General features: G+C 49.1%; 2 protein-coding genes across 2 annotated transcripts in view; one reads left to right on the forward strand and one right to left on the reverse strand.

The window, feature by feature from the left end:
* The window catches only part of LOC133345250 (LIM zinc-binding domain-containing Nebulette-like), a 50,898-nt gene extending 38,891 nt beyond the window's left edge, over nucleotides 1-12,007 (forward strand). Inside the window, exon 8 of the mRNA XM_061555844.1 lies at nucleotides 883-12,007. Coding sequence (XP_061411828.1) covers nucleotides 883-1,056 — 174 coding nt within the window. The 3' untranslated portion in view covers nucleotides 1,057-12,007. The remainder of the gene's footprint in view (nucleotides 1-882) is intronic.
* Nucleotides 12,008-16,441: 4,434 nt separating this feature from the next.
* LOC133345246 (plexin domain-containing protein 2-like) overlaps nucleotides 16,442-26,664 on the reverse strand; it is a 44,066-nt gene continuing 33,843 nt past the window's right edge. The window contains exons 6-14 of the mRNA XM_061555838.1: nucleotides 26,504-26,622; nucleotides 25,370-25,469; nucleotides 24,352-24,447; nucleotides 23,430-23,511; nucleotides 22,220-22,280; nucleotides 21,138-21,297; nucleotides 20,210-20,248; nucleotides 19,279-19,424; nucleotides 16,442-18,652 (exon numbers count right to left, since the gene is read on the reverse strand). Of these exons, the coding sequence (XP_061411822.1) occupies nucleotides 18,542-18,652; nucleotides 19,279-19,424; nucleotides 20,210-20,248; nucleotides 21,138-21,297; nucleotides 22,220-22,280; nucleotides 23,430-23,511; nucleotides 24,352-24,447; nucleotides 25,370-25,469; nucleotides 26,504-26,622 (914 nt within the window). The 3' untranslated portion in view covers nucleotides 16,442-18,541. The remainder of the gene's footprint in view (nucleotides 18,653-19,278; nucleotides 19,425-20,209; nucleotides 20,249-21,137; nucleotides 21,298-22,219; nucleotides 22,281-23,429; nucleotides 23,512-24,351; nucleotides 24,448-25,369; nucleotides 25,470-26,503; nucleotides 26,623-26,664) is intronic.

Raw genomic sequence — 26,664 nt, forward strand, 5'->3', positions numbered from 1 at the left:
GACAGCAATAATGCTCACACGTGTGTGCACTGTATACGCATAGACATTGATACATGTGCAGTATATGTGTTGTTGAATTTATTTCGCACCGTACGTAACCAACGGTGCTGATCGTAGGTGCGCATACGTGTACAGCTTGACATACAGACACACGGATGGTCCTTATTAAGCACAGAGCTCTGTTCAGCTTGTGCATTTGTGTCTCGGCAGTCAATATGGGTATAACCCGTATGTATTGTTTAATCTGCATGCATATGCCACGTATATACATGCACAACCACACATACGTACCGTACACATTAAAAACACATCACACATGCATATCTATTTACAAGTATGCATATCAATACAAGTGCTGTTAGTGAGCAGCACCTATGAAGGCCAGCATGGCACACAAGGGGGTGGGTGACCAGCACCACGCCCGGCTGCCTTTGTCTCCCCAGCGGCGATCTTTTTACATACCTCACCAGGTACTCATTTTAGGCTGAGTCGACCTAGGGGAGGTCAGGACCAGGAATCTAACTCGAATTGCTGGGTTCGTAGTGGAGCGTGCTCACCGCAGCACCGCCACTCGTATCTCACCACCCCGGTTCAGATATCACGCTCCACTGATGTTAGCCACTGAGCATGGCTGGCTGTGTACGGTGCGAAAGAAGTTCAGCATACATACGTACATACGTGCAGGTCGCCAGGGTTCGTAGGGTTGGCGCGGTAATCTGTCGCCGATTCGTAGCGCGCGTTGACGTCGCCGTGAGAATCGGCGTGGTTATTCAGCAGGTGGCTCACGTCATTTGAACGAGCGCGTGTGACGACGCGCGCTCACCGGGGTGCGTGCGTGCGTGCGTGCGTGCGTGCGTGCGTGCGTGTCCGTTGGGGGTGCAGAGGCCGTACCGTGCCGTGTACGACTACGCGGCGGCGGACGACGACGAGGTGTCGTTCCTGGACGGCGACGTCATCGAGAACGTGAAGCAGATTGACGAGGGTTGGATGTATGGCACAGTGCAGAGGACTGGCCAGACGGGCATGCTGCCCGCCAACTACCTCCAGCCGCTGTGAGGAGGCGAGCCCGTTTTTGCCAGCGAAGGGCGCGCCGTGCTTCGACCCACCAACACCGAGTTCCACTGAGAATCGTTTAACTCCTCTGACGGCAATACTCGCACCACGGCACCACACCGCTTCTAAACACCGCCGCTGTACCTTGCGTCATTACACGTCTAATGTCGCGACCACTGCTGCTCATGTAGCGCCAACGTTTCACCACCAACACCTCAATAACCACCACCGACCACCACATCGTTACCACTGCGTTGCCAACAACACCACCGCCATCGCTGCACTCTCAGCACAACACGAGCATGTCGACAGAGTCTCTCCAAAAGCGTCGTTACAGTCTAATGTCGCGGCCACTGCTGCTTGTAACACCATCGTTGCAACACCCTAACCACCACCAACAACATCATTACCACTACGTTCCCAACTCCGCCCATCGCTCTACTCTCAGCACAACACTAGCAGATCGACTGAGTCTCCAGAACGCCAACCCTCGAACACGAGTCCCTGCTCTATGTTACTGTGAGGCCGGGGGGTCGGTGGGGTGGGGGGGGTGCTGAATTGAAATGCATCGTCGCAATTTTTTTTATATTTACAAATTTTTTGTAAATTTGCAGACCAATGAATGGTTGATGTCTTTTTTTTCTATCTCGGCGCAGTTTCTAGAATGACGCAAAAAAATAATATTCTGTGATGCATTTATCTTCGCTCTCTCGGTGCGTTGAGGCAAGTTGGGAGCCTGCGTCCCATTGGCAGCGCTGGCTTCAAACAATTGACACTCAACGCACGAATTGCTTTAAAATAATAATTATTAAAGAGCATTAAGAGCCAGGGCCAACTACAGCAACAACATGATTCCTTATTGTCTCCAATTACTTTAATATAGTTTACGCTGTAATCTTTAAAAATATATAAACACTTACCAACGTTATTTTATTTTCATACTCGTAGTTTCCAAGTTGATTTACAAAGTTGCATTTAACATATTAAGACTGACGTAGATTTTCTTTTTTCCCCCCAGCCTTTAATAAAAAATAAACTTAAAATAGCAATTTGTTGTTATATATATTAGAAAACAATGTTACAGCAAAAGCTCTATTATCTGGCATTCATGGGCAATGTAGGGTGCTGGTTCATCAAATATACCTGTTTATCTGAGATTTATACTCACGGTTCACCACATTTTCCAAGTACATTAAACTTTAAAAGAAAGAAACCAAGTCCTAATTTTAACGATGATGTAAGACACAATATACTCAATTTACAGAGGTACTCGCCCTGTCAGCTGTAGAGCATTCTAAGTTGATTGTAGAGAAGCAGAGGGGCAGTTTAAAGCACAGTGGTAGAGTACTGTATGTCGCTAGCACCACCACTCGGCAGCATCCTGAATCTTCCGTAAACAACAACGGATCTACGATAAGTGCACGCATGGCAAGATGCCAGATGGTTGTTGGATTTTTTCCATAGATTTATATTTCCGTCTGTGACAGATGCCGGTTTATAGAGCATTCCGGACGGTGAAGTGGCAGATAACAGAGATGTTGCTCTATACTTAACAATGGACTGTTAATTGGCCTTATCAACGTGCATGGTTGGTAATTGTGATGATTTGGCAGGGTCAGAGGCCGTGCCGGTGTGAGATTCTCCACTGGCTCAAACTCGCAAACTCCCACCGTGCTTTGATTCGCCACTGGTTTTTTTTCTTTCGGTTTGGCCACACGTGTAGTAGTAATGATCTGGCCAAAATGCGTGTCGCGAGGCCCTCCGTCACCCGACACGACCAAAACAAATACATTCATCGCACGGTGTACAAGCATTTGTTGTGCCACACCAGTCGGTTGAAAAACAAAACGCAAACGCCTTCCGTGCAAGTAAATAGATGAGAGATGAATTTAGCTTCATTTTGTTGAGTTGTTTGTAATTTTTCTTATTTGCCAGTCAGTTGATAAAACATGCTTATTTTTAGATTTACTACATTTATTTCTGAAACATTCCATTGCAGTCAGACAGGCTTCGTCTGACCAAGTCCATCGCATATGCGGACTCACATGCAGACGTGGGGAAGCGCGCCTCTCCCCCTGGTGGTTTTAACCAGCGGTAGAAATTCCACATTTCTATGGTGGGGACCAGTTTCTCCGGAAGACATCCGCTGCTCACTTTCCACAAGGGATTAACTTTCTCTTATCCAACCTGGAGGGATGATGTACCGAATCGATCCCTGAGATCTGATCCTTCTGCTTGCTTGCCCAATGCTCTAACCGGCGTTGCACAACCTGGACGGATGTCTAAACGTTCCTACGGGGGGGGGGAGGCCTTCGTCCGGCCGTGGATTGCCAAAGGGCTCTACTCTTATTTATTAATATTAATTAGACTCGCACACACTGTGTTTTGAGTTTAATGCCAACAAGTGAGTGTGGCCTATGTTGCGGCGGACGCAAACAGTTGTGGGTAACAAAGCAGCTGTCTTGGTGCTCGGTCCTGGGACACAAACTCTCTCCGTGTTCGTTGCTGGCAGTTATGGCTTTTTGGGCTTGATTTGAAAGAAAAAAACCACGACGATTCTGCGCCTCTCTCACGCCGGTTCGATGACTCGTCTCATCTTGATGAATTTGTTGTTGTTGACATTTTTAAATGTGTAGCGCCTTGAGTGGGCTGCAGGGTTCACACGAAGGAATTGCACGCAGCGTCTGTGAATAGAAAAAAAACAATGGATTTTTCAGCACAGGCAGATCGACGCGTGCATCGCGAGGGCAAGAATCTTGTTTTTCGACTACGATGTGTCGTTTGCTCATGGAACACGGGCGTCCCTTTAGATTCACGTACAGCTCTGGGAGTCTAATCACGCAGTTTCGTACAGCTTTCTGCATGTGTGCCTACCACTCCTACCAGTTACACGTAGTTGCTCCCCCAACTCCACAGTGCCGTTTTAGAAAACTTTACGTCGAGCATTATTGGGTAACCGCATTTGCAAGTGCGCAACGGTTGCTGAGAAAACAAAAAAAGGTTACGTGCGAGTCATCCGTGAAGTTAGGAGGCAAGTTTGGCTGCAGCGATGATGTGTTTTGGATAAAAAAAAAATACATGTTTATCTTGCCAGGACTCAGGATGACGGAAGGTCACGTGTTCAATTTGCTGAACAGGCGAGAAGCCATTCATTTGGCTTTCACACAAAGCAGAAAAAACTCGCTTATTCGCAATTACAGTTTTACCATACCAAATTTTAACCCAACTGGTGCCTGAGATGCGCATGCCGAACAACATTCCATCGGCTGCGTAAATGTCACCCCTTGCTGCGTGAGACGAAACGTTTGCTGAGAAAAAAAACCCAGACGTTTTAACAAAAAGTAGTATTTCTCACTCAACACATTTTTTAAAAAAATCTTTGCTTATATTAAATAGTAACGAATGAAATGGTAAGAAATATATATTTACATTCCTGAATTATAAACTTTTGACTCTTTATTTGCAATGCGTAGCTCTTAGTTGTACTGCCATATTCCGCGATTTAGCATTCAGGGCTCGGGACGTGATGGGGAACTTTGTGATGAATTTCGACCAACTCTTCAGGGTTCCAAATCTCCAGACACACCAGGTGTGACCAGATGTGACCCTTTCCTGCAAGATAGTCCCACGGGCCACGGCGCAAAAAATCTGCACCACCTCTACGATAGTGTAAATTTTATTTGCTCGATAAACCCCCACTCGTTCCAAATAGTTACCACATAATTCACTGCTATTAGCCAACGTAGAGAAATTGAAGACGAAAAAGTGATGCCACCTGGAAGGTGGTACCGACGTGTCAGATATCCGTTCTCGGCTTGTAGACCAAGTGATGCCAACTGCGGAGGTCTCTTGACTTGTACCGCCTCTTCACCGCTTGGCAAGGCTTAAGATTAATAACCTGCGTCTCATGGCATAATCGATATGCTTGGTCCACCTTCACGATATCAGTTGTCCATCAAAGCTAAAGCTGTCGTACATTAAGCCACCAGTCGTCGTTTCTGTCACGGGCATCACAGGCATTCAAGTCTTCGGGTCCCGCGGTGGCGAGATGTTAACTACCTCGCCTGGTATGCAGGAGGTTGTGGGTCCGATCCCAAGCCTGACGCCTGCTGCTGCTGTATATTTGGAGTTTGCGTGTTCTCCCCGTGGCCGTGTGGATTTTTCTTCGGGTCCTCTGGTTTTCCCCTCCACATTTAGAAACATGCGTTTAGCATATTTGGCTGATATACATTTCCACATGATAAGCCACTTCGTTGAGCTATCATTGATGGCCAGGTCGCTTCTGTTAAAAAGAGCTCTATAGCTCACTGGGCCTTGGTGAAATAAAAACTAGTTTGACTTTTGATAACCTTATGTTATATTCTTTCTGTTCTAAACGCACGTCGTTCCAATATTGAACGAGCTTTAGCCGACACGTTTAGCAATCTGTGCGAGGTTGTGAGCCTGTGTTGGCAGCAAAGCTGTTTCCGCTGATATTCATCAGAGAAGTGGCCACAATCGCCACCGTTTGTAGTAAATTTGGGCCGGTTTTTTCTGTTTTAAATTGGCGGAAATGTGCCTTTCCTCCATCATATGAATCCGCCTCCGATTTCCCGAAACGTACAATATGACCACGAACTGGTGTAAATTGTTCACCCAAGCCTACATAGACAACAGCCCACGAGGCCTAAGATGTTTAATAATATATACATGTCTTCACAATTACTGCTAGATCACGTAACTCATTGAGGCACTGATAAATTGGAGCCATTGATTGCCGAAGGCTACTTACGTTAGTGATCCATATGTGGGAGGACAGAAAGACCCAGTCCAAGTTAAAAAAAAACATTATTGCAGCATTGTTTGGAATTAAGACGGGAAGTACTTTGTATTTCAACGTCAGTTGTGGAACCCGGTGACCTTTATCAGATAATACAACAAAAACGCAGGACCGGATCTCTCTGTTCTCTAAACCTGGAGCACTGTCGTTGCCACCACCCCACGCCTTCAGCAGGACAGCTTTGCCTGTTACTAAATCGCCTAAATGCACCAAGTATCATCAGATGCGTGAAGCTAAACAAGGCTCTGCCTGGAAGCTGCCTTAATTACACTCGGTGTTCGTATGCGCGAGCTGCGAGATGTACAAGAGATGGCAGTGCAGCAGAGGATTCTAGAATCTTCCCCTGCTGAGCTTTGACGATGATCCTCGCTTGAGGTGTGGTCCGGTGGATTTCCTGCGGGTTCTCCGGTTTCCTCCCACGTGAAGCCAAACGCAAGTACGTGGAATTGGCCAAACATTCCAAATGCAAAGCCTCGATGCATTCCTCGGAGTGTAAAGGACACAAATCGGTCCGCGGGTTTCGGTTCCAGAGCAAAAATGAAACGGCAACTCTGCTCGCCAGCTCGCCGTAGCACGTGGCGATATTGTGCTGCCCATCGACACTGCAGCGCATTCATCTTGCGCCACCAGAGGCAGCAAACATTTCCAGTGGTGACATTTCCCCTTGCGTGGTCGCGTGAGAGTAAATCGTGTGGCCAGCATTCTCATTCTTAGGTTTTTTCGGTAAAGTCACGTAGGTAAAAAACATTAAACAGTAAAATAAAATAAAAATCACGACGTTTCGGAGGCAACACAAGCTTCCGTCTTCAGGTGGTACCGTCACAGCCACGACAGCTGTATCAACTAAACGGAGTGGTAGCTTCTGCAATCTCTCATTTACTTGATACAGCTGTCGTGGCCGTGACGGTACCACCTGAAGACGGAAGCTTGTGTTGCCTCCGAAACGTCGTGATTTTTATTTTATTTTACTTTTTAATGTTTTTAACCTACGTGACTTTACCGAAAAAACCTAAGAATATGAATCATTGCAGTCACGAAAGCTTCAAATCTAGAGCCAGCATTCTCGTTTCGAAAAGGAAGTCGCGTAATTTTATTTTATTTCCCCGTGTAAAACCAAGGCGTTGCATTGCAGCAGCGCATCGATCAAGGCGGGTGAAGACGGTAAGGAAATCGCCAGAGGTGGGACAGTCATTGTTATGCAAGTCCAAGTCGAGTCTGAAGTCATCAAATTCATGACTTGAGTCTGACTCGAGTCCAAGTCACATGACTCGAGTCCACACCTCAGAGGTGGGACAAAGTCATTGTTATGCAAGTCCAAGTCGAGTCTGAAGTCATCAAATTCATGACTCGAGTCTGACTCGAGTCCAAGTCACATGACTCGAGTCCACACCTCAGAGGTGGGACAAAGTCATTGTTATGCAAGTCCAAGTCGAGTCTGAAGTCATCAAATTCATGACTTGAGTCTGACTCGAGTCCAAGTCACATGACTCGAGTCCACACCTCAGAGGTGGGACAAAGTCATTGTTATGCAAGTCCAAGTCGAGTCTGAAGTCATCAAATTCATGACTCGAGTCTGACTCGAGTCCAAGTCACATGACTCGAGTCCACACCTCAGAGGTGGGACAAAGTCATTGTTATGCAAGTCCAAGTCGAGTCTGAAGTCATCAAATTCATGACTCGAGTCTGACTCGAGTCCAAGTCACATGACTCGAGTCCACACCTCAGAGGTGGGACAAAGTCATTGTTATGCAAGTCCAAGTCGAGTCTGAAGTCATCAAATTCATGACTCGAGTCTGACTCGAGTCCAAGTCACATGACTCGAGTCCACACCTCAGAGGTGGGACAAAGTCATTGTTATGCAAGTCCAAGTCGAGTCTGAAGTCATCAAATTCATGACTCGAGTCTGACTCGAGTCCAAGTCACATGACTCGAGTCCACACCTCAGAGGTGGGACAAAGTCATTGTTATGCAAGTCCAAGTCGAGTCTGAAGTCATCAAATTCATGACTCGAGTCTGACTCGAGTCCAAGTCACATGACTCGAGTCCACACCTCAAAGGTGGGACAAAGTCATTGTTATGCAACTCCAAGTCGAGTCTGAAGTCATCAAATTCATGACTCGAGTCTGACTCGAGTCCAAGTCACATGACTCGAGTCCACACCTCAGAGGTGGGACAAAGTCATTGTTATGCAAGTCCAAGTCGAGTCTGAAGTCATCAAATTCATGACTCGAGTCTGACTCGAGTCCAAGTCACATGACTCGAGTCCACACCTCAGAGGTGGGACAAAGTCATTGTTATGCAAGTCCAAGTCGAGTCTGAAGTCATCAAATTCATGACTCGAGTCTGACTCGAGTCCAAGTCACATGACTCGAGTCCACACCTCAGAGGTGGGACAAAGTCATTGTTATGCAAGTCCAAGTCGAGTCTGAAGTCATCAAATTCATGACTCGAGTCTGACTCGAGTCCAAGTCACATGACTCGAGTCCACACCTCAGAGGTGGGACAAAGTCATTGTTATGCAAGTCCAAGTCGAGTCTGAAGTCATCAAATTCATGACTCGAGTCTGACTCGAGTCCAAGTCACATGACTCGAGTCCACACCTCAGAGGTGGGACAAAGTCATTGTTATGCAAGTCCAAGTCGAGTCTGAAGTCATCAAATTCATGACTCGAGTCTGACTCGAGTCCAAGTCACATGACTCGAGTCCACACCTCAGAGGTGGGACAAAGTCATTGTTATGCAAGTCCAAGTCGAGTCTGAAGTCATCAAATTCATGACTCGAGTCTGACTCGAGTCCAAGTCACATGACTCGAGTCCACACCTCAGAGGTGGGACAAAGTCATTGTTATGCAAGTCCAAGTCGAGTCTGAAGTCATCAAATTCATGACTCGAGTCTGACTCGAGTCCAAGTCACATGACTCGAGTCCACACCTCAGAGGTGGGACAAAGTCATTGTTATGCAAGTCCAAGTCGAGTCTGAAGTCATCAAATTCATGACTCGAGTCTGACTCGAGTCCAAGTCACATGACTCGAGTCCACACCTCAGAGGTGGGACAAAGTCATTGTTATGCAAGTCCAAGTCGAGTCTGAAGTCATCAAATTCATGACTCGAGTCTGACTCGAGTCCAAGTCACATGACTCGAGTCCACACCTCAGAGGTGGGACAAAGTCATTGTTATGCAAGTCCAAGTCGAGTCTGAAGTCATCAAATTCATGACTCGAGTCTGACTCGAGTCCAAGTCACATGACTCGAGTCCACACCTCAGAGGTGGGACAAAGTCATTGTTATGCAAGTCCAAGTCGAGTCTGAAGTCATCAAATTCATGACTCGAGTCTGACTCGAGTCCAAGTCACATGACTCGAGTCCACACCTCAGAGGTGGGACAAAGTCATTGTTATGCAAGTCCAAGTCGAGTCTGAAGTCATCAAATTCATGACTCGAGTCTGACTCGAGTCCAAGTCACATGACTCGAGTCCACACCTCAGAGGTGGGACAAAGTCATTGTTATGCAAGTCCAAGTCGAGTCTGAAGTCATCAAATTCATGACTCGAGTCTGACTCGAGTCCAAGTCACATGACTCGAGTCCACACCTCAAAGGTGGGACAAAGTCATTGTTATGCAACTCCAAGTCGAGTCTGAAGTCATCAAATTCATGACTCGAGTCTGACTCGAGTCCAAGTCACATGACTCGAGTCCACACCTCAGAGGTGGGACAAAGTCATTGTTATGCAACTCCAAGTCGAGTCTGAAGTCATCAAATTCATGACTCGAGTCTGACTCGAGTCCAAGTCACATGACTCGAGTCCACACCTCAGAGGTGGGACAAAGTCATTGTTATGCAAGTCCAAGTCGAGTCTGAAGTCATCAAATTCATGACTCGAGTCTGACTCGAGTCCAAGTCACATGACTCGAGTCCACACCTCAGAGGTGGGACAAAGTCATTGTTATGCAAGTCCAAGTCGAGTCTGAAGTCATCAAATTCATGACTCGAGTCTGACTCGAGTCCAAGTCACATGACTCGAGTCCACACCTCAGAGGTGGGACAAAGTCATTGTTATGCAAGTCCAAGTCGAGTCTGAAGTCATCAAATTCATGACTCGAGTCTGACTCGAGTCCAAGTCACATGACTCGAGTCCACACCTCAGAGGTGGGACAAAGTCATTGTTATGCAAGTCCAAGTCGAGTCTGAAGTCATCAAATTCATGACTCGAGTCTGACTCGAGTCCAAGTCACATGACTCGAGTCCACACCTCAGAGGTGGGACAAAGTCATTGTTATGCAAGTCCAAGTCGAGTCTGAAGTCATCAAATTCATGACTCGAGTCTGACTCGAGTCCAAGTCACATGACTCGAGTCCACACCTCAGAGGTGGGACAAAGTCATTGTTATGCAAGTCCAAGTCGAGTCTGAAGTCATCAAATTCATGACTCGAGTCTGACTCGAGTCCAAGTCACATGACTCGAGTCCACACCTCAGAGGTGGGACAAAGTCATTGTTATGCAAGTCCAAGTCGAGTCTGAAGTCATCAAATTCATGACTCGAGTCTGACTCGAGTCCAAGTCACATGACTCGAGTCCACACCTCAGAGGTGGGACAAAGTCATTGTTATGCAAGTCCAAGTCGAGTCTGAAGTCATCAAATTCATGACTCGAGTCTGACTCGAGTCCAAGTCACATGACTCGAGTCCACACCTCAGAGGTGGGACAAAGTCATTGTTATGCAAGTCCAAGTCGAGTCTGAAGTCATCAAATTCATGACTCGAGTCTGACTCGAGTCCAAGTCACATGACTCGAGTCCACACCTCAGAGGTGGGACAAAGTCATTGTTATGCAAGTCCAAGTCGAGTCTGAAGTCATCAAATTCATGACTCGAGTCTGACTCGAGTCCAAGTCACATGACTCGAGTCCACACCTCAGAGGTGGGACAAAGTCATTGTTATGCAAGTCCAAGTCGAGTCTGAAGTCATCAAATTCATGACTCGAGTCTGACTCGAGTCCAAGTCACATGACTCGAGTCCACACCTCAAAGGTGGGACAAAGTTATTGTTATGCAAGTCCAAGTCGAGTCTGAAGTCATCAAATTCATGACTCGAGTCTGACTCGAGTCCAAGTCACATGACTCGAGTCCACACCTCAGAGGTGGGACAAAGTCATTGTTATGCAAGTCCAAGTCGAGTCTGAAGTCATCAAATTCATGACTCGAGTCTGACTCGAGTCCAAGTCACATGACTCGAGTCCACACCTCAGAGGTGGGACAAAGTCATTGTTATGCAAGTCCAAGTCGAGTCTGAAGTCATCAAATTCATGACTCGAGTCTGACTCGAGTCCAAGTCACATGACTCGAGTCCACACCTCAGAGGTGGGACAAAGTCATTGTTATGCAAGTCCAAGTCGAGTCTGAAGTCATCAAATTCATGACTCGAGTCTGACTCGAGTCCAAGTCACATGACTCGAGTCCACACCTCAGAGGTGGGACAAAGTCATTGTTATGCAAGTCCAAGTCGAGTCTGAAGTCATCAAATTCATGACTCGAGTCTGACTCGAGTCCAAGTCACATGACTCGAGTCCACACCTCAGAGGTGGGACAAAGTCATTGTTATGCAAGTCCAAGTCGAGTCTGAAGTCATCAAATTCATGACTCGAGTCTGACTCGAGTCCAAGTCACATGACTCGAGTCCACACCTCAGAGGTGGGACAAAGTCATTGTTATGCAAGTCCAAGTCGAGTCTGAAGTCATCAAATTCATGACTCGAGTCTGACTCGAGTCCAAGTCACATGACTCGAGTCCACACCTCTGGAAATCGCTGCCACGGAGTTTCTGACGCACAAGCGTGGGCAAGTGAAATGTCTGGTGGAGGGCCCGTGAATTTGTTTGGACGGTGGCACTGAATATTGCCTGTTCAGGGAAGTGAGTGGAATTGTGAAAAGTGCTCTCTAACCCCGACTTGAATACACTTCTGTCTTAAGAATCGAGGTTCTTTTAGTGGCCATACAGAGCCATTGTTATATTGATGATGGTCCTGTGCTGGTTTTACACAGACACACATTTCCATACTCGTAATTGTTGAAGTGATGCATATTTGCAAGGGAATGTAATATTTGCTTTCAGCTTAATAAACATTACAATGTATAACCCATGTTGCTTTGTAATCGCTTTTTATGCTTGAAATAAACATTTGTGCCAGTGTTGTGCTGGGACAAATGCAAATATTCCCCTATAGCCTTAACAGACTTGGGGCAAGTGGTGCTAGCGAACACCAATTAAGGCCGGGAAGCCACACAAGAGAGTGGATGGCCAGAACCATGTCCGACTGCCTTTGTCTCCCCAGTGGCGATGTTTTTTTTATTTTTTAAACGTCGCACCAGGCACTCATTTGAGACTGAATCGACCTAAGGGAGGCCCAGGACCCGTTCAGATATCCGTCACTTGTGTTGGCTGTGAGCGGGAATCGAACTGGGGTCGCCGGTTTCATAGCGCACAGCCGCTAATCGCTACGCTGCCAGAAGATGGGGCAGTAGAGCAACTTTTTTTGTTTCTCTACATTTGGCATTCACGACCAATGCTATAATTAAATTCGTATTGGTTTTATCTTGTGGAAACCACATTGTTTAGGGTCATTGAGTTTAGAAATGGCTTTTACATTCGCGTGAAAGAGCCTCTCTGATCCAGCTCCTTAAGTGCCACGGTGGCTAGAAGATGTTAACTACCTCGCTTGGTATACAGGAGGTCGTGGGTTCTCTCCCGACTCTGATGCCTGTTGTATATTTGGAGTTTGGGTGTCTCTATCCCTGTGGACGCGTGGATTTTTTTCCCCTCTGGATTCTCCTGTTTTTCCCCTGCACATTTAGGAGCATGGGTTTCGAGTATTTGATTGCTATACAGTTCCACGTGATAAGCCACTTCCTTGAGCTATCATTTGTGGCCAGGTCGCTTCTGAAAAAATTAACCCGTAAAAACAAAAGTTTTTCACTATAAATCCTTTATTTGCGTGGCGGCTAGAGTCCTCTCGTCCTCTGGCTTGAGATGGCTGCCACCTATGGGTCAGATGATTGCCTGCCACCATTAAGCAATTGGTAATTAAATATAATTATTTTTTTTCCTAAAAAGTGTAAAATTTTGGAGAGAAAAAATTCACGAAAATAAATTGTCACGCACAACGAGTCTGTGTGCAAAATGTCAGCTCAATTGGATCACGGGAAGTGGGTTAAAAAACGACCGAAATATTTGCACGGTCGTAAGCGCGCAAGCAAGCAAGCAAGTGAACTTAATATAAAGGATTTAAAAAGAGCTATACAGCTCAGTGGGCCCTTAGCTGGTAAAATAAAAATAGTAAATAGGTGCAGTGTTAACCGATTTAAAATCGTTAATTGCTGGTTTATAGATTACATGAATAAAGTGACAGAAGAAAATAAGTTGTCCCCATGTGAAATAACACCACTACATAGGTACAGCGGACACTCTAATTACTAGCATGCCGAGGCAGGTCAGGGTTTCAGTCCGTTTATTCCACCTCTGCACCACACACACACACAGCTCCTTCCTTCATCCACAGCTCGCTCTCCTCCCGCTGCCATCACTCCCCTGTGACGTCACCTCTTCTCATCACCGTCACCCTCATTCCCAGCAGCCAATCACACATCGTTACAGCGCAGAGATATATTCCCGGTCAAATCGGTGCAGCGATTGACTTAGTCGTTTCGGGTTGACCTTCTGGGGCCCGTTCCAGGTGCATGGTGGGTTTTCTCCGGCTACTTTGACTTCCTACAACCATCCGCACATGCCCGACCACTGCCACACCATACTCCACGTTGTCGACACCGATTCAAATAAAAATGAGATCATCTTCTTGGTTCTTTCGGTAAAGTCACGTAGAAACGGAAGTAATAAAATAATAAACATACTAAAAATAATTCTCACGACGTTTCGGCCACAACACAAGCAGCCGTGAGAATTATTTTTATTATGTTTTATTTTTATTATTTTATTACTTGCCTTCTACGTGACTTTACCGAAAGAACCAAGACGATGAATCCCTGCAGTCACGAAAGCTTTAAATCGAAATAAAAATGAGATATTTGCGTGTATTTTGACATGCAGCGGTGGAGGCTATCCAGCAACGATTGGAGACGTGACAATTTGACCGGCAAACACGCGGAGCGGTGGGACCCTGGTGGGTCGTGAGGAGTGCAGGCCGACGCCCTGCTCCAATACGTGGACGAAGGCCACAGTTTGTTGTCCCCCCGCACCTCCGATTAAGCACGGCTCGCTCCGTATGGTGCAAAAAAAGTTGAATATGCATAAAGACAAAAAAAGGAGTATTTCTCCACAATTATGGCAGTCGCCTGATGTGGCCGGTTATAGTTACCGGCAAAACGTCATTACTCGAATTTGAAATGTGGGTTGACGCTCCAACACACCGGTGTGCTGAACTAGTAACTAATTGGCCAAGGCGCTCTTCCTCCTCCCTCCCAGCATAAATAGACGCTCCAAGCCTGGGGTGTGTCATTCAGACTGTCTTCTCGACAGACCTGTTCTTCACCTGAGGACGGCTGCTTGCGTTGTGGCCGAAACGTCGTGAGAATTATTTTATTATGTTTTATTTGTATTATTTTATTATTTCCATTCTACGTGACTTTACCGAAAGAAACAAGAAGATAATTGGCCATGTTGTGTTCACGTGACAAACCTTACGAATTGCCTACGTGACGTGTAGTGGCGGGTTTAACAACGCATTTAAATTTTCGCAATCTAACCCAACCAAAATACCTCCATTGTGGATGGTCACGAAAGTCTCGGTGTTAAACTACTTGCATACAACGTGCATCTCCCTCGTGCCAAATGAAGGTTCTTGGAGGCCCTTGGCACTTGTTTCACGGACCTTCAGTTGGTACTGCCCATGTTACTACCGCCACCGTCACTCGCTGGACAGATGTCGTTACCGATACGTTCATTGCTTAGTCTGTGCCCGCGTTCGATGGGAGTGCATGGTATGCCGCAGATAAGCAGATTTAATTTGAAAAAAAAAAAGTCAGCTGAAAAAATATAAGCGAAAATTTAAACTATATTTTTTACAATGATCACCACATCGGATGACACAACTTTAGAATCATGCCATTCATTTCCATCAATAATTGCAATGTTCTGACAAGATGACTGCATGGCGAGCGCCATATTGCTTTACTTTCGTTTAAGCTTAAAATGTATCATAGAAACAAAACAAAAAAACCATGCTACCATTTTTTTTGTAGGCCCTTCAGTTGTCGTATGCCCTAGGTCAGGGGTCGGCAACCAAAATAACAAGAAGAGCCATTTCTTTCCAATTCGGTACAAAATTCAGTATTTCAAGAGCCGCAATGCATCTATGTACATACGTACATATCGTCAAGAAGCAGCCCGTAAAGAGCCGCATGCGGCTCCGGAGCCGTAGGTTGCCGACCCCTGCCCTAGGTCTAGGAAAACCGACTGTGCCTATTGGACAATACGGCCCTGCATCTCCCTGCGCCGAGTGGAAGTGGTGCAGCCTTCATCTCGATCGTGGCCGTCGGTCCACTTTATCCTGAGAACCACCCCAGCAGACTTCAGAGTGCCACCGACTGTTCTCTCACAGAGCATTGCCAGGTTGAGTTCACCCATCTTCAGTGCCATTTCTTGATTTAAATATATATATATATCTACACTCCTATAATGAAAGATCACCTTTACAGGAAACTTAAGCATGCTCAAGTGAGAAACACAGAATTGTCGCCAAGTTTTTAAATATTCCCCACACTAACACCCGCTTAGTGTGGCTAAGATGCTACACCAGCAGAAACGCAAAACCGATACACGCAGCACAAACAACAATCGCGTCTTCACCACACGCTATTTGACACGGACGTCATGAATCAGACCCAGAAGCAAAGCCAAAGATCCCCTTAATAGCCTTAAGACTGTTGGAGCAAGTGCTGTTAGCGAACAGTGCCTATGAAGGCTGGGGCATGGGGCACGAGGGGAGGGGTGGCCAGCACCATGCCTGGCCGCCTTTCTTTCCCCAGTGCTGATGTTTACACATCCCACCATGTACTCATTTGAGGCCGAGTCGACCTAGGGGGGGGGGCCAGGACCGGTTCAGAAAATCGTCACCGTGCATTGCGGTGAGCAGGAATCGAACTGGGGTTGCTGAGTTTGTTGCACAGCAGCAGCCGCTGCGACACCGTTCCATATACACACACACATACAAAGACCCCCCATATAGCCTTAGCAGACTGTAGGAGCAAGTGCTGTTAGCGAGCACCTATGAAGGCCGCAACGGTACACGAAGGGGTGGAGGCCAGCACCACGCCCGACCGCCTTTGACTCCCTAGCGGCGATGTTTACACATCGCACCAGGTACTCATTTGATGCCGAGTCGTCCTAGGGGAGGCCCAGGACCGGTTCAGATAATCGTCACTGGTGTTGGCCGTGAGCGGGAATCGAACCCGGATCGCCGGGTTCATAGCGCAGCGTGCTAATCGTTACACCACCGCTCCCCATCACACACACACGCACGCACACACACGGACCGCTGGGACAAAACACGATTTGAGTTCGGTTTGTGTTGCGACAGGGAGAGTAAAATCTTTATTTACAGCCAGGTTGTTTACAAGAATATATACATGTGTAAAGAACGACACTGCATTGTCCAAGCCCTTACCCCCATCGTACCATGTGGAACGACTAAACGGGAATCTTCGGTACTGCATAAAGCAAAGAATGAACAGTTAAAAACGTTTAAAACGCCACGTAAAAACACGCGTGGCGAAGCAGAGCCTTACAAAATAAACCACGTCTCCCCAATCATCCTCGCCATGTACCTTACAACCCGCCCCGAGCCGATATTCAATTCATTCGAACAACCGTGAAAATGTTAAAACATTTTAAACCAAAGCATGGCGGTTAAAGTACCGTTTAAAATATCTCCCTCGAACGAACTTCACAACTCTGAAAAGTCAGTAACACGTGGTTAAAAAGCAACGTCAATCAGTCCTTCTCACTGTTAAAATCTACACCGTCTAAATTTGTACATCCTTTTCCCCTCTCCATGGGAGTGCGATGCCACCCTCCTTAAAAAAACGCATTGACGCGCGAGTGCATGGACAAGAGGGAGGGGGTTACAGACGAAACCAACCCGCTCCCCTCCCCCCCCAAAAAAATATTGTAGTCCTTAACCACAGTCGAATCAAACGACTGCCATGGAATGCACCACACTTTAATTTTACACTCAACGATGACGTTTACGCAATCGTTTTTGTTGTCGTTTTGTTCGTTATAAAAACCCATCAGTCCATCACGGCATGTGTAAAATAAAAAAATCCCCGTCAATACTCCTCTAACGACAAGGTAAGGCGCGCGTCCGTAAACGGACGGGGCGACCGCTTGGGCCGTCGGCAAAAAAACAAACAAGGCACTTCCCACACCAAGCGAGCGTCGGCAGCGCCATCCATCCCCACAAGCAGCAGCGTCTGCTGCTGCACTCCTCTCCGCGCGGGCGGGCGAGCGAGCGGCACGCGTTCCTCCCGAGCCACGGCGCAGTCAACACGGAGTCGACGAATGCATGTAAAACGTGTGCTTGTGCCCCGCACCCAAGTGCCGTGCAATTCCAAGTCGTGTTCAATCCGTGCGGCGTTCAAATCCACACCGTGCTCAAATCGGTACAAACTGTGATTGTGAACCTGTGCAAAAACGTGTGCTGCGTGTTCGTGCGCGCGTGCTCTCAACTTTATGCTCCGTGCGTGTGCACACATCTGCGCTCGGGGTGCAGGTGAACGCTTGCCGGTGTGCCGTACACGTAGCGTCGTTCCGTGCCAACTCGCGCCTCGCTTCCCGTGCAGAGCGAGCACGCCCCCATGCTCTCCCCCAGCAGGCAAAGCGACAGACACGGCGCGCTGGCTCTGCGTGCGAAGCCTCGCGCAGTGCATCCTGCGGGAGCGACCGACGCGTCGGACCGAACCGCTCGGCGACACGGCAAAGGATACCCCATCCGGCGGGAACCATTAAATCCATTAGCAGGGCGATCACCCAAGACAGCCATGCATCAATCCCGGGCTCACATCCACCCAGCAGTGGACAGAGCATGCTAATCACAGACGCATCCCCCCCCTCCAACCCCCCCTCCACCACCCCTATCCCCCCCCCTCAACCCCCGCCCAGCCTTTCCCACTCTCGCCTTGTCCCACCACCATGGGCCTTTCAGACTTTTCCCCACCTCTCCTCCATCCCGAATCGAAATGTATTTGTGACGCGCCGCACACGCCAGATGATTGTTCAACACGTCCCCATGCGACTTAGGTTTGGCGATGTTCACATGAACCGGCACCCTCTACGTGGCAAGGGGCGCCACACACACTCACGCAAAATATCTCGGTGTGAATTTGAATCGGCTCTTTAACATCAAGGGGCACGAGTTCCCTCAAGCGTCAGGCGCGTGCGGCGTGAACCAACTGAATGTCAATTTTATTTTTTTAAACTGCGGGAACGGGCAAAGGTGGAAATGACGGACCGTGGCCGGTCGCAAGGACTGGAAGCTTTTTAAAACGCTGCCTTACCCCCTCCTCCTCCTCCTCCACGGACACCGTCCCGCCACGCCACCCTCCCACCGTGCCCCCCCCCCCCTCACCGCCCCCCTCCTCCCTAGTAGGGTGGCGGGCGTGCGTTACGACTCGACGAAGCAGTCCTTCTCGAGGCTCACAGACTCCACCTCGGCGTAGGACGGGTGGCCCGAGCCGCGGCGGAATCGCATCGACGGCCAGCGGCTGGGCCGGTGCTGCACACAAACGCAACGCGCAACACCAGAGCACACACACACACACGCGTCAACGCGGTCGCACAGCCGCTGCACAGATTAAGCACGATTTTGAATTATTGGGTGGGGGGGGGAGCGGGGGTGGGGGAGGGGTTCCATGCAAAATTTGCCTCCACTGCAGCGCGAATACCACACCGAACAAAGACATAGATCCGCACCCCCCCCCCCCCATATCCTGAACAGACTGTTGAGGATAAGTGCTGTTTGCGAGCACCTATTAAGGCTGGCACGGCCTACGAAGGGGCTGGGTGGCCTACAACGCACGGCCGCCTTTGTATCCCCAGTAGTGAAGTTTACACAGCACCAGGTACTCATTTGAGGTCGACTCGACCTAGGGGAGGCACATGACCACTTCAGATAACCGTCACTGGTGTTGGCCGTGAGCAGGAATCGAACCTCGGGTGGACGGGTTCGTAGCGCCAACCCGCTGGGCTACCGCGAGCGCCGCAGACACGCACACAGACGCGCACACAGACGCGCACACAGACGCGCACACAGACGCGCACACAGACGCACAGAGATCCCCACCCCGTGTAGCCTCAGCGGGACCATCGGGGCGAGTGGCGGCCGCCTCGGACGAGCCTCACCTCGATGATGAAGAGGCCGACGGGCGACGTGGGGTGCCGGTAGACGTAGAGGACGATGAGCGACAGCGCCGTCAGGATGAGCACGGCGAGCAGCGAGCCCAGCACGGAGCCCACGTAGAGCGACGGGGAGTGCGAGTAGCTCTCCACTAGGGGGGAGGAGGAGGTACACGGTGGCGAGAGGTTCACTACCTCGCCTCGGTATTCAGGAGCTCGTGGGTTCGATCCCGACCCCGGTGCCTCTATGGAGTTTGTGCCTCTCCTTCATGGAAGCGTGGATTTCTATCTGGGTCCTCTGGTTCTTTCCCTCAACATTTAGAATCGATTTGTCTGCTATAAATGTCCACGTGATAAGCCACTTCGTTTAGCCATCATTGGTGCCCAGATCTATTCTGAAAAAGCTTCATGGCTCAGTGGGCTTCACCTCGTAAAATAAAAAGTTTTGTTTTAGTTAGCGGCGGACGAGGGGACATCCCGCTGTGCCTACGGAGCGACGGGTTGGGCGGGCCCCCCCGTGTGCACGAGCCGGCGGATCGCTGCATCGCGAGAGGCGGCGACGCGGCTTGGGGAGGGCCTTCATCCAGTCGTGGATAGATCAGGGTCTCACATTCTCGTTACATGGCCTAGTGACGTAGAGACAGTAGTTGTTTGGTGGCCATAAAGTGAACACCGAACTCGTGTTCATTCTCAAGAGTTGGATTTTTTTCCTGTTCAGCTGTTCATCAATTGTGTTGTGTAGCGATATGCGACCGGGCTGACAAGAATTAACTCGCTCTAGGGCAGGTGGGCCACAACCCCATTTTGGGAGTTTCACAAATCCCTCCGTGCTACACCAACCCCTCGTCTCTAAAGCGCTTGCACCACAGGTGTGCGCCCATCTCAGACTCCACCTTTGTCGTCCCATTCCAACTCGCCAAACAAGAGAAGCACTTACTGGCAGACTTCTTCAGATGCAGAGACATGCTGCCTTCATCTGAAATAGAGCAGACCACAGGACGGACAGGCACAGGAGGTGGGGGTTTCACAGAGGGCAAGCAGACTGGTGACAATTGTCTAACGACAAGAAAGGGACCGAGTTTGACACCCGGCATGAGTGCGGAGTTTGAATGTTCTCTCCCGATGTCCTACGTGGGTTCCCTCCGGGTTCTCCGGTTCGCTTCCATAATTGAAGTGTTCGCTGGTGTCGGCCAAAAAGAGATCAAATGCTGGACGTTAAATATCCCATGGAGCCATTCGCAAGAGTAGGCCTTTGTTGTGTGCGAGCGTCATGGTCCAAACATCGAAAGTTACCCACAATTTCGATTTAAAGCTTTCGTGACTGCAGGGATTCATCTTCTTGGTTCTTTCGGTAAAGTCACGTAGACCTGTTCTCCACCTGAGGACGGCTGCTTGCGTTGTGGCCGAAACGTCGTGAGAACTATTTTATTATGTTTTATTTTTATTATTTTATTATTTCCATTCTACGTGACTTTACCGAAAGAACCTAGAAGATGAGTTACCCACAAATTTCTCAATTAGGGATCACGCACAGCAGTAACACAGCCATCTACCGAGATAACTTAAGATCCTTCTGAAATAGAGGCTTTAATATGTTTGGGTAAACAAGTGTATTAAATCAAATTTTATCTAACAAACCGGTATGATAGTGAAGTAGACTAAAACTTTTATTTTACCAGGTATGGCCCACTGAGAAAGTAGCTCTTTTTCAGGATCGACCTCTTGTATACCAGACAAAGTAGCTAATATCTCGCGACTGGGCATTAAGAATCAACATCAACCAACGGACTTCTACTGCTCGTCGCTGGTCCAGCTGGTCCAGGAGGCGCAATAGTGGGTCGGCCATCACGGAGCGGCCGCGTTACCTCTGGGACCGAAGCTGGTGGTCGCCGTTTTGGCGGTGGAGACCGCGGTGGAGCTGGCCTGGGTGCTCTGCCGCGCAGATGGCCCCGAGGGCGAAACGTCGCTCGAGTTCCCGGCTGCTCCCCCCGCCGCCTCCTCCTCCTCGCACTGTTCCTCGCGTAACTGCGCGGAGCGCACACACGACACGAGCGCGGTCGTCACACGTGGTGGACGTACACGGAAGACGCGGATTCCCGGTCACCCGGCACGGTCGGTGGAACACCCGGGTGGGCGAGATGTTAATTATCTCGCCTGGTGTACAGGAGGTCGTGGGCTCGATCCGGACCGTGACGCCTGTTGTGTGCGTCTCCCCGTGGTCACGTGAATTTTTCTCTCCGGGGCCTCTGATTTTTCCCTCGACATTTAGAACCGATGTGCACTTAACAGTATTTGGCTACCGCTATAAATTTCGACACGATAAGCCACTTCCGTTGAGCTGTCTTTTGTGGCAACTGGTCTGATAATTATCGACAGGGGTCATTGCAGGACCTCCTGACTTTCCAAGCCGCTGCTGCACCTCCCCACCGTGCGATGCGATAAGAAACCGCTCCCCCGCCCTCCCCCCAGTGGCATCTGTGGGCGATGCATCCACCACAGCAACCGGCAACTAATGTGTAGTCCTGCTCAACCAGAGCTATAAATGCTCTGATACGTGCATCGTCTTAGACCAGAGAACGCCAAACGATGAAACGGTGCAAACACCGGTGGTTAGACAAGGCAGCCTCATGTGCATACATTAGAAGATCATGTTTGTTTGATACCTTGCAAAATGTATCTATTTTGTGTTTGAACATCCTAACACCTCCCGTTCCATTCACAGGATGGGTAAAGCATATTCTCATTGTTTCATCAATCAACAGTGGATTTGGAGGGCGTTTTACATGCACGCGCCACTCTATAGAAACAGTGGGCCTATGTATCACTAAAAAAAAGCCCTTGAGAGCCTGGACTTGAACAGGGAGAAAGAGTCGATAGCACGGATAGCTGGGGCAAGGGGAGTTCCAGACTGTGGGCACAGCAGAAGAAAAGAATAGTTGGACGGCACCTCCTGCAGACAGCCGTTGTCAATCCAGTCCTGACGGTGGCGGTCAAACCCACTGGAGCACCTGCAACGACAGCGAACGCCCGGATCAGCTGGCATCTGACACCATCCCCCCCCAACCCCACCCAACCCCCCCCCCGCATCCCTTCCCCACCCGCCCGCATCCCCCCTCCCCTTCTTGCACCCGCTGACCCCCATCCCTGGCCCGCTTCTCCATCCAGGCATCCCACAACACAGGAGCTCGGAATGTTGTTTTCCTGCAACCCGTGGAGTCGCTAGCGGGCCCACAGCCGGTGGCACTGGTTTCTACAAGCGCAGGGCGCAGCGGTCACTTGGCTTGGATATCCGAGGCAGACTTCTCGAGCCCCTCACAGGAGGCGGCAGCGAGAAGAGGCTCGTCTCCTGTTTATAGCCCCCTGGAGACGGTGGTGGAAGTTTCACATTCCTCATAGCAGGACACAGCCGCGGCGGCCGACTTGCAACAGCACTGTCACTCGTTCTCGCGACCCAGATGGACGACGACGAGGAGGAGGAGGAGAAAGGAGCGTTGAGTGAACCCTGGGGCGAGGAGTTGAACTCGCAACCTTCCAATCAGGAGCCAACCAACCGCACCACAAAGATGCAAAGAAAAGTAAACCCGGGACATCTGTGGATTTCTCCAGGATAAATAAAGATTCTGAAACCCCACGCAATCTGCTACAGAGAAGTTCGCGACGTGGCAGCCAATGCTACATTTTATCATTTTTCCCCGGTCAGATGCAATTTAGCTTCAATTAGTAAAAATTTTATTGGGATCTACAGATGAACTGCACCTTACAAATGCAAGTTAATACTAAAAACCGCATTGAGTAACATGATGTAGAATCTCAGCAACGTCGACTGCGATCCGTTATCCACACGATTAACTAACTCGCAAAAAACTATTCTTTATTTTATCAGGTAAGGCCCACTGAGCTATTTAGCTCTTTTGCAGAAGTGACCTGGCCACAAATGACAGCTCAACGAAGTGGCTTATCATGTGGAAATTCATAGCGAAATATACTAAATGCATGTTTCTAAAATGTGGATGAAAAAAACCGAGGGCCCGGATAAAAATCCACGCGACCACAGGGAGAACACGCAAACTCCAAATATACAGCAGGCGTCCCAAGGACTCGCACGGCATGGTGGTGCCAGCGGTGGTGGGGGTCATCCAGCAGTGGAGCAAGCTCACCTCTGGAGGTGACCACACCAGCTGCAGTTGAAGCTGGTCTGGGCGGTCAGGCAGCCCTTGCAGCTGGTGTACTGCAGGCACGCTGTGGGGTGAGGGGTGGGGGTAAATGGTGGCGGTGAGTGGTATCTTTTTTTAACCGTCCAAGTTTCGAATTTCAAGTTGCAACCCGACACTGGGAACCCGCGGCGTCATGTGCGGGAAGATGGACGATATCGCCACTGCAGCAGAGACGATGGGCTCGCTCGCACCGTACACACGGACAGACGAGTAAAGTATGCCAGTAAGGGGACAATCTTGCGATGTGGTTTACCTAATTCAATATCTAACGAGTCATTTTTCCCCAATTGGGCACATTTGAACCATGACACCGGCATGAAGTGGACGGCGTGTGGTTTTTATGGTGAATACATCCGCAGTATTAACCAGGGCGACGACCGGAGATCGAACTGCGAACGTCTGCTACAAGTCCCGAACACGCTACCGCTTGGCCACATTAGGGCAGCGTGGTGGTGAGATGTTAACTACATCGCCTGGTATGTAGGAGGTCGTGGGTTCAATCCCAACCCGGATGCCTGTAAATTTGGAGTTTGCGTGTCTCTCACCGTGGTCGCGTGGATTTTTCTCCGGGTCCTCCGGTTTTTCCCTTCACATTTAGAATCAACACCACGCGTTTAGACTATTTGGCTGCTATAAATTCCCACATAGGTCCCTTCATTGTACTATCATTATATTTGTGACCAGGTCACTTCTGAAAAATAACCATATAGCTCAGTGGGCCTTACCTGGTAAAATAAAATAGTTGAGTTTTTGGTTAATACAATTTTACCCACAATGCCCTGTAGCTTGGGAGACAGGTGCACGTGTCACTGCCAAGAACGCGGGATGGGGACTGAAGAGTGGAGGATGGAGGGAGAGCACTCACTGGGGAGTGGCGCCATCTCGATGACGGTCAGGTTGGTCACCTTCACCACCTCGAGCTCCACGCGGTGGTACTCGTAGATCGTCCGGCGCCGCAGAACTGGGGACACAGCGCACACGCATACGTACGTGTTGAACTTCTTTCGCACCACCGTACGTAGCCAACCATGCTAATCGGAGTTGCAGGGGCTGCAAGACAAACTAAACACATATCAGTTGGAGAAATTAGTTTGGAATCTAAATTATTTAAAAGTGCACAGCTCCAGTGGCTTCCTAATATCGGAAGGGAGAGAGCGTTCCACGCGGCCGAAGAAGCGCATCTGAAAGCGTGCGATGCGGTGACCGTCTTTGTACGATGGTCAGCAAAAAGCCGCTGCTGCGAGGATGACCGTAGATCGCTCGATGGTTTATGCTCCCTAACGAGACCAGTAAGGTATTCATTTCGGTAAAGTGACGTAGGTAAAACATTAAAATTAATAAAAGTAAAATAAAATAAAAATCACGACGTTTCGGAGGCAACACAAGCTTCCGTGACTTTACCGAAAAAACCTAAGAGTATGAATCCTTGCAGTCACGAAAGCTTCAAATCTACAGCAAGGTATTGTGGTTCATTTGAGGCAAGCGCTTCGTGTTTGACGAGTGCGACCTTTAAAAACGCTCGGCGCTCACCACGGGCACCACATCTGACGAGTTTCCAGTGGCAGTAATCACAACATAAGTGTTCATTTTAATTAAAAAAAAATTTTGGAAACCAATTTTATTTCACCGGACTGTACCATTGGTGTAATCAGGTGAAGAGTCCCTCCATAGAGTGCAGTGCTCCTCCATTCCTGTCTATGTCCCCCCCCCCAACCCGGAAATCCCTCATCCAGCCGTGGATTGACAAATGGATAACGGGCATTCGTCGCCATCAGCACATTAAGGCGAAATGTGCAGTCGCCCATCCCCTCCCCTACCAAATCAGGAATTTAATGATGCACGATTCCTTTGACGATAGCGAACCCCACGCTTGGGGGACGTACTGGGCAGTGCGCCGAGACTCTCCACCACCATGAAGGCGTCCGACAGGCCGACCTTCACCGGGTGGTTGTCTCCCTTGATCCTCGTGACTGGGACTGGGATCTGGGGAGGGGAAGGAGAGTCGAGTGGCTGTTTAAATTCCTCATCGTATCAGCGCCTCATTCAAAAGGCGATTCACAACAATTATACTTATGATGGTGGTTGAAATAAACAGTTAGGGTTGTTATTAAAAGTGGTGGTGTGGTTGTGCAAAACAGGTGGTAGTGGTTACAGTAGGTTTGGGATTACGGTTAGGGGTTGTGGTAGTGATGTGGGTAGGCGGTTGCGATAGGGGCAGGCCTGGTCATAGCAGGGAGAACCAAAGCATAGAATAGCCAGAGCAGGATGAACTTGGGAGAAGAAATGGCTTGTGGGTGTCAGGAGCTGCAGACTCCAGAGGTCTTGCGGGGCACTGCAACCCTCCTCAGTATCAGAGAGGTCACGTGACTGAAAGCAGTCCAATTTAATTGCTGAAGCAATGTATGAGCTATCGTTTTTACAACTGTTTTGTCATGATCCCAAAAGGGTCATTATCCCACAATGACCCCACATGAACTCTTTTCAACACAGCAGGGGGCAGCACTGGTCGGGTCATAACATTGCAGAGGGTTTGCCAATTATTTTAAAGACAGACAGACCGTGCAGACTGCCCATAGACACAGTGCAGGCAGATGGGTTACCGGACAAACACACAGGATATAGACTGGAAGACACGGGCAGACAGACGTAAATGCCGACAGATGCAAAATAACAAAAGATACTTAGACAGACAACCAAACAAACAGGGCATACGGACAATGGCAAACATGTGTTGACAGACACTGATATATATATATATATATTCAATGACAGCTGGACAAAGACACACTGAAAACCTATACACATGGACGCTACGACAAAGCAACCCAACGGACAAGCAGAAAGAGATGTACAGAAACGGACGTAAGACGTGCAGACACCGGCCTGTGATGAGACACATCGACAATGGCACAACACGACAGACGGGCTGACGGTGGGACAGAGGGTGGGTCGGAGGGTGGGACGGAGGGTGGACGGACAGACAGCAAGACGGACGGTGGGACGGAGGGTGGACATACGTCCTTGTAGGCGAAGACGATGCGGCCGTCGCTGTGCAGCGCGGCCTGGAAAGTGAAGCTGCCAGCGCCGGGGTTGTCGTGCAGGTGCACGCGGTCCCACTGCACCACGAGTGCCGTGCCTGCACTCGCCCGAAGATGCACGACAAGGCGGGGAGGGAGCA

This window comes from Lethenteron reissneri, chromosome 21, assembly GCF_015708825.2.
Source record: "Lethenteron reissneri isolate LAM-NWPU_2019-01 chromosome 21, ASM1570882v1, whole genome shotgun sequence".
Classification (NCBI taxonomy): domain Eukaryota; kingdom Metazoa; phylum Chordata; class Hyperoartia; order Petromyzontiformes; family Petromyzontidae; genus Lethenteron; species Lethenteron reissneri.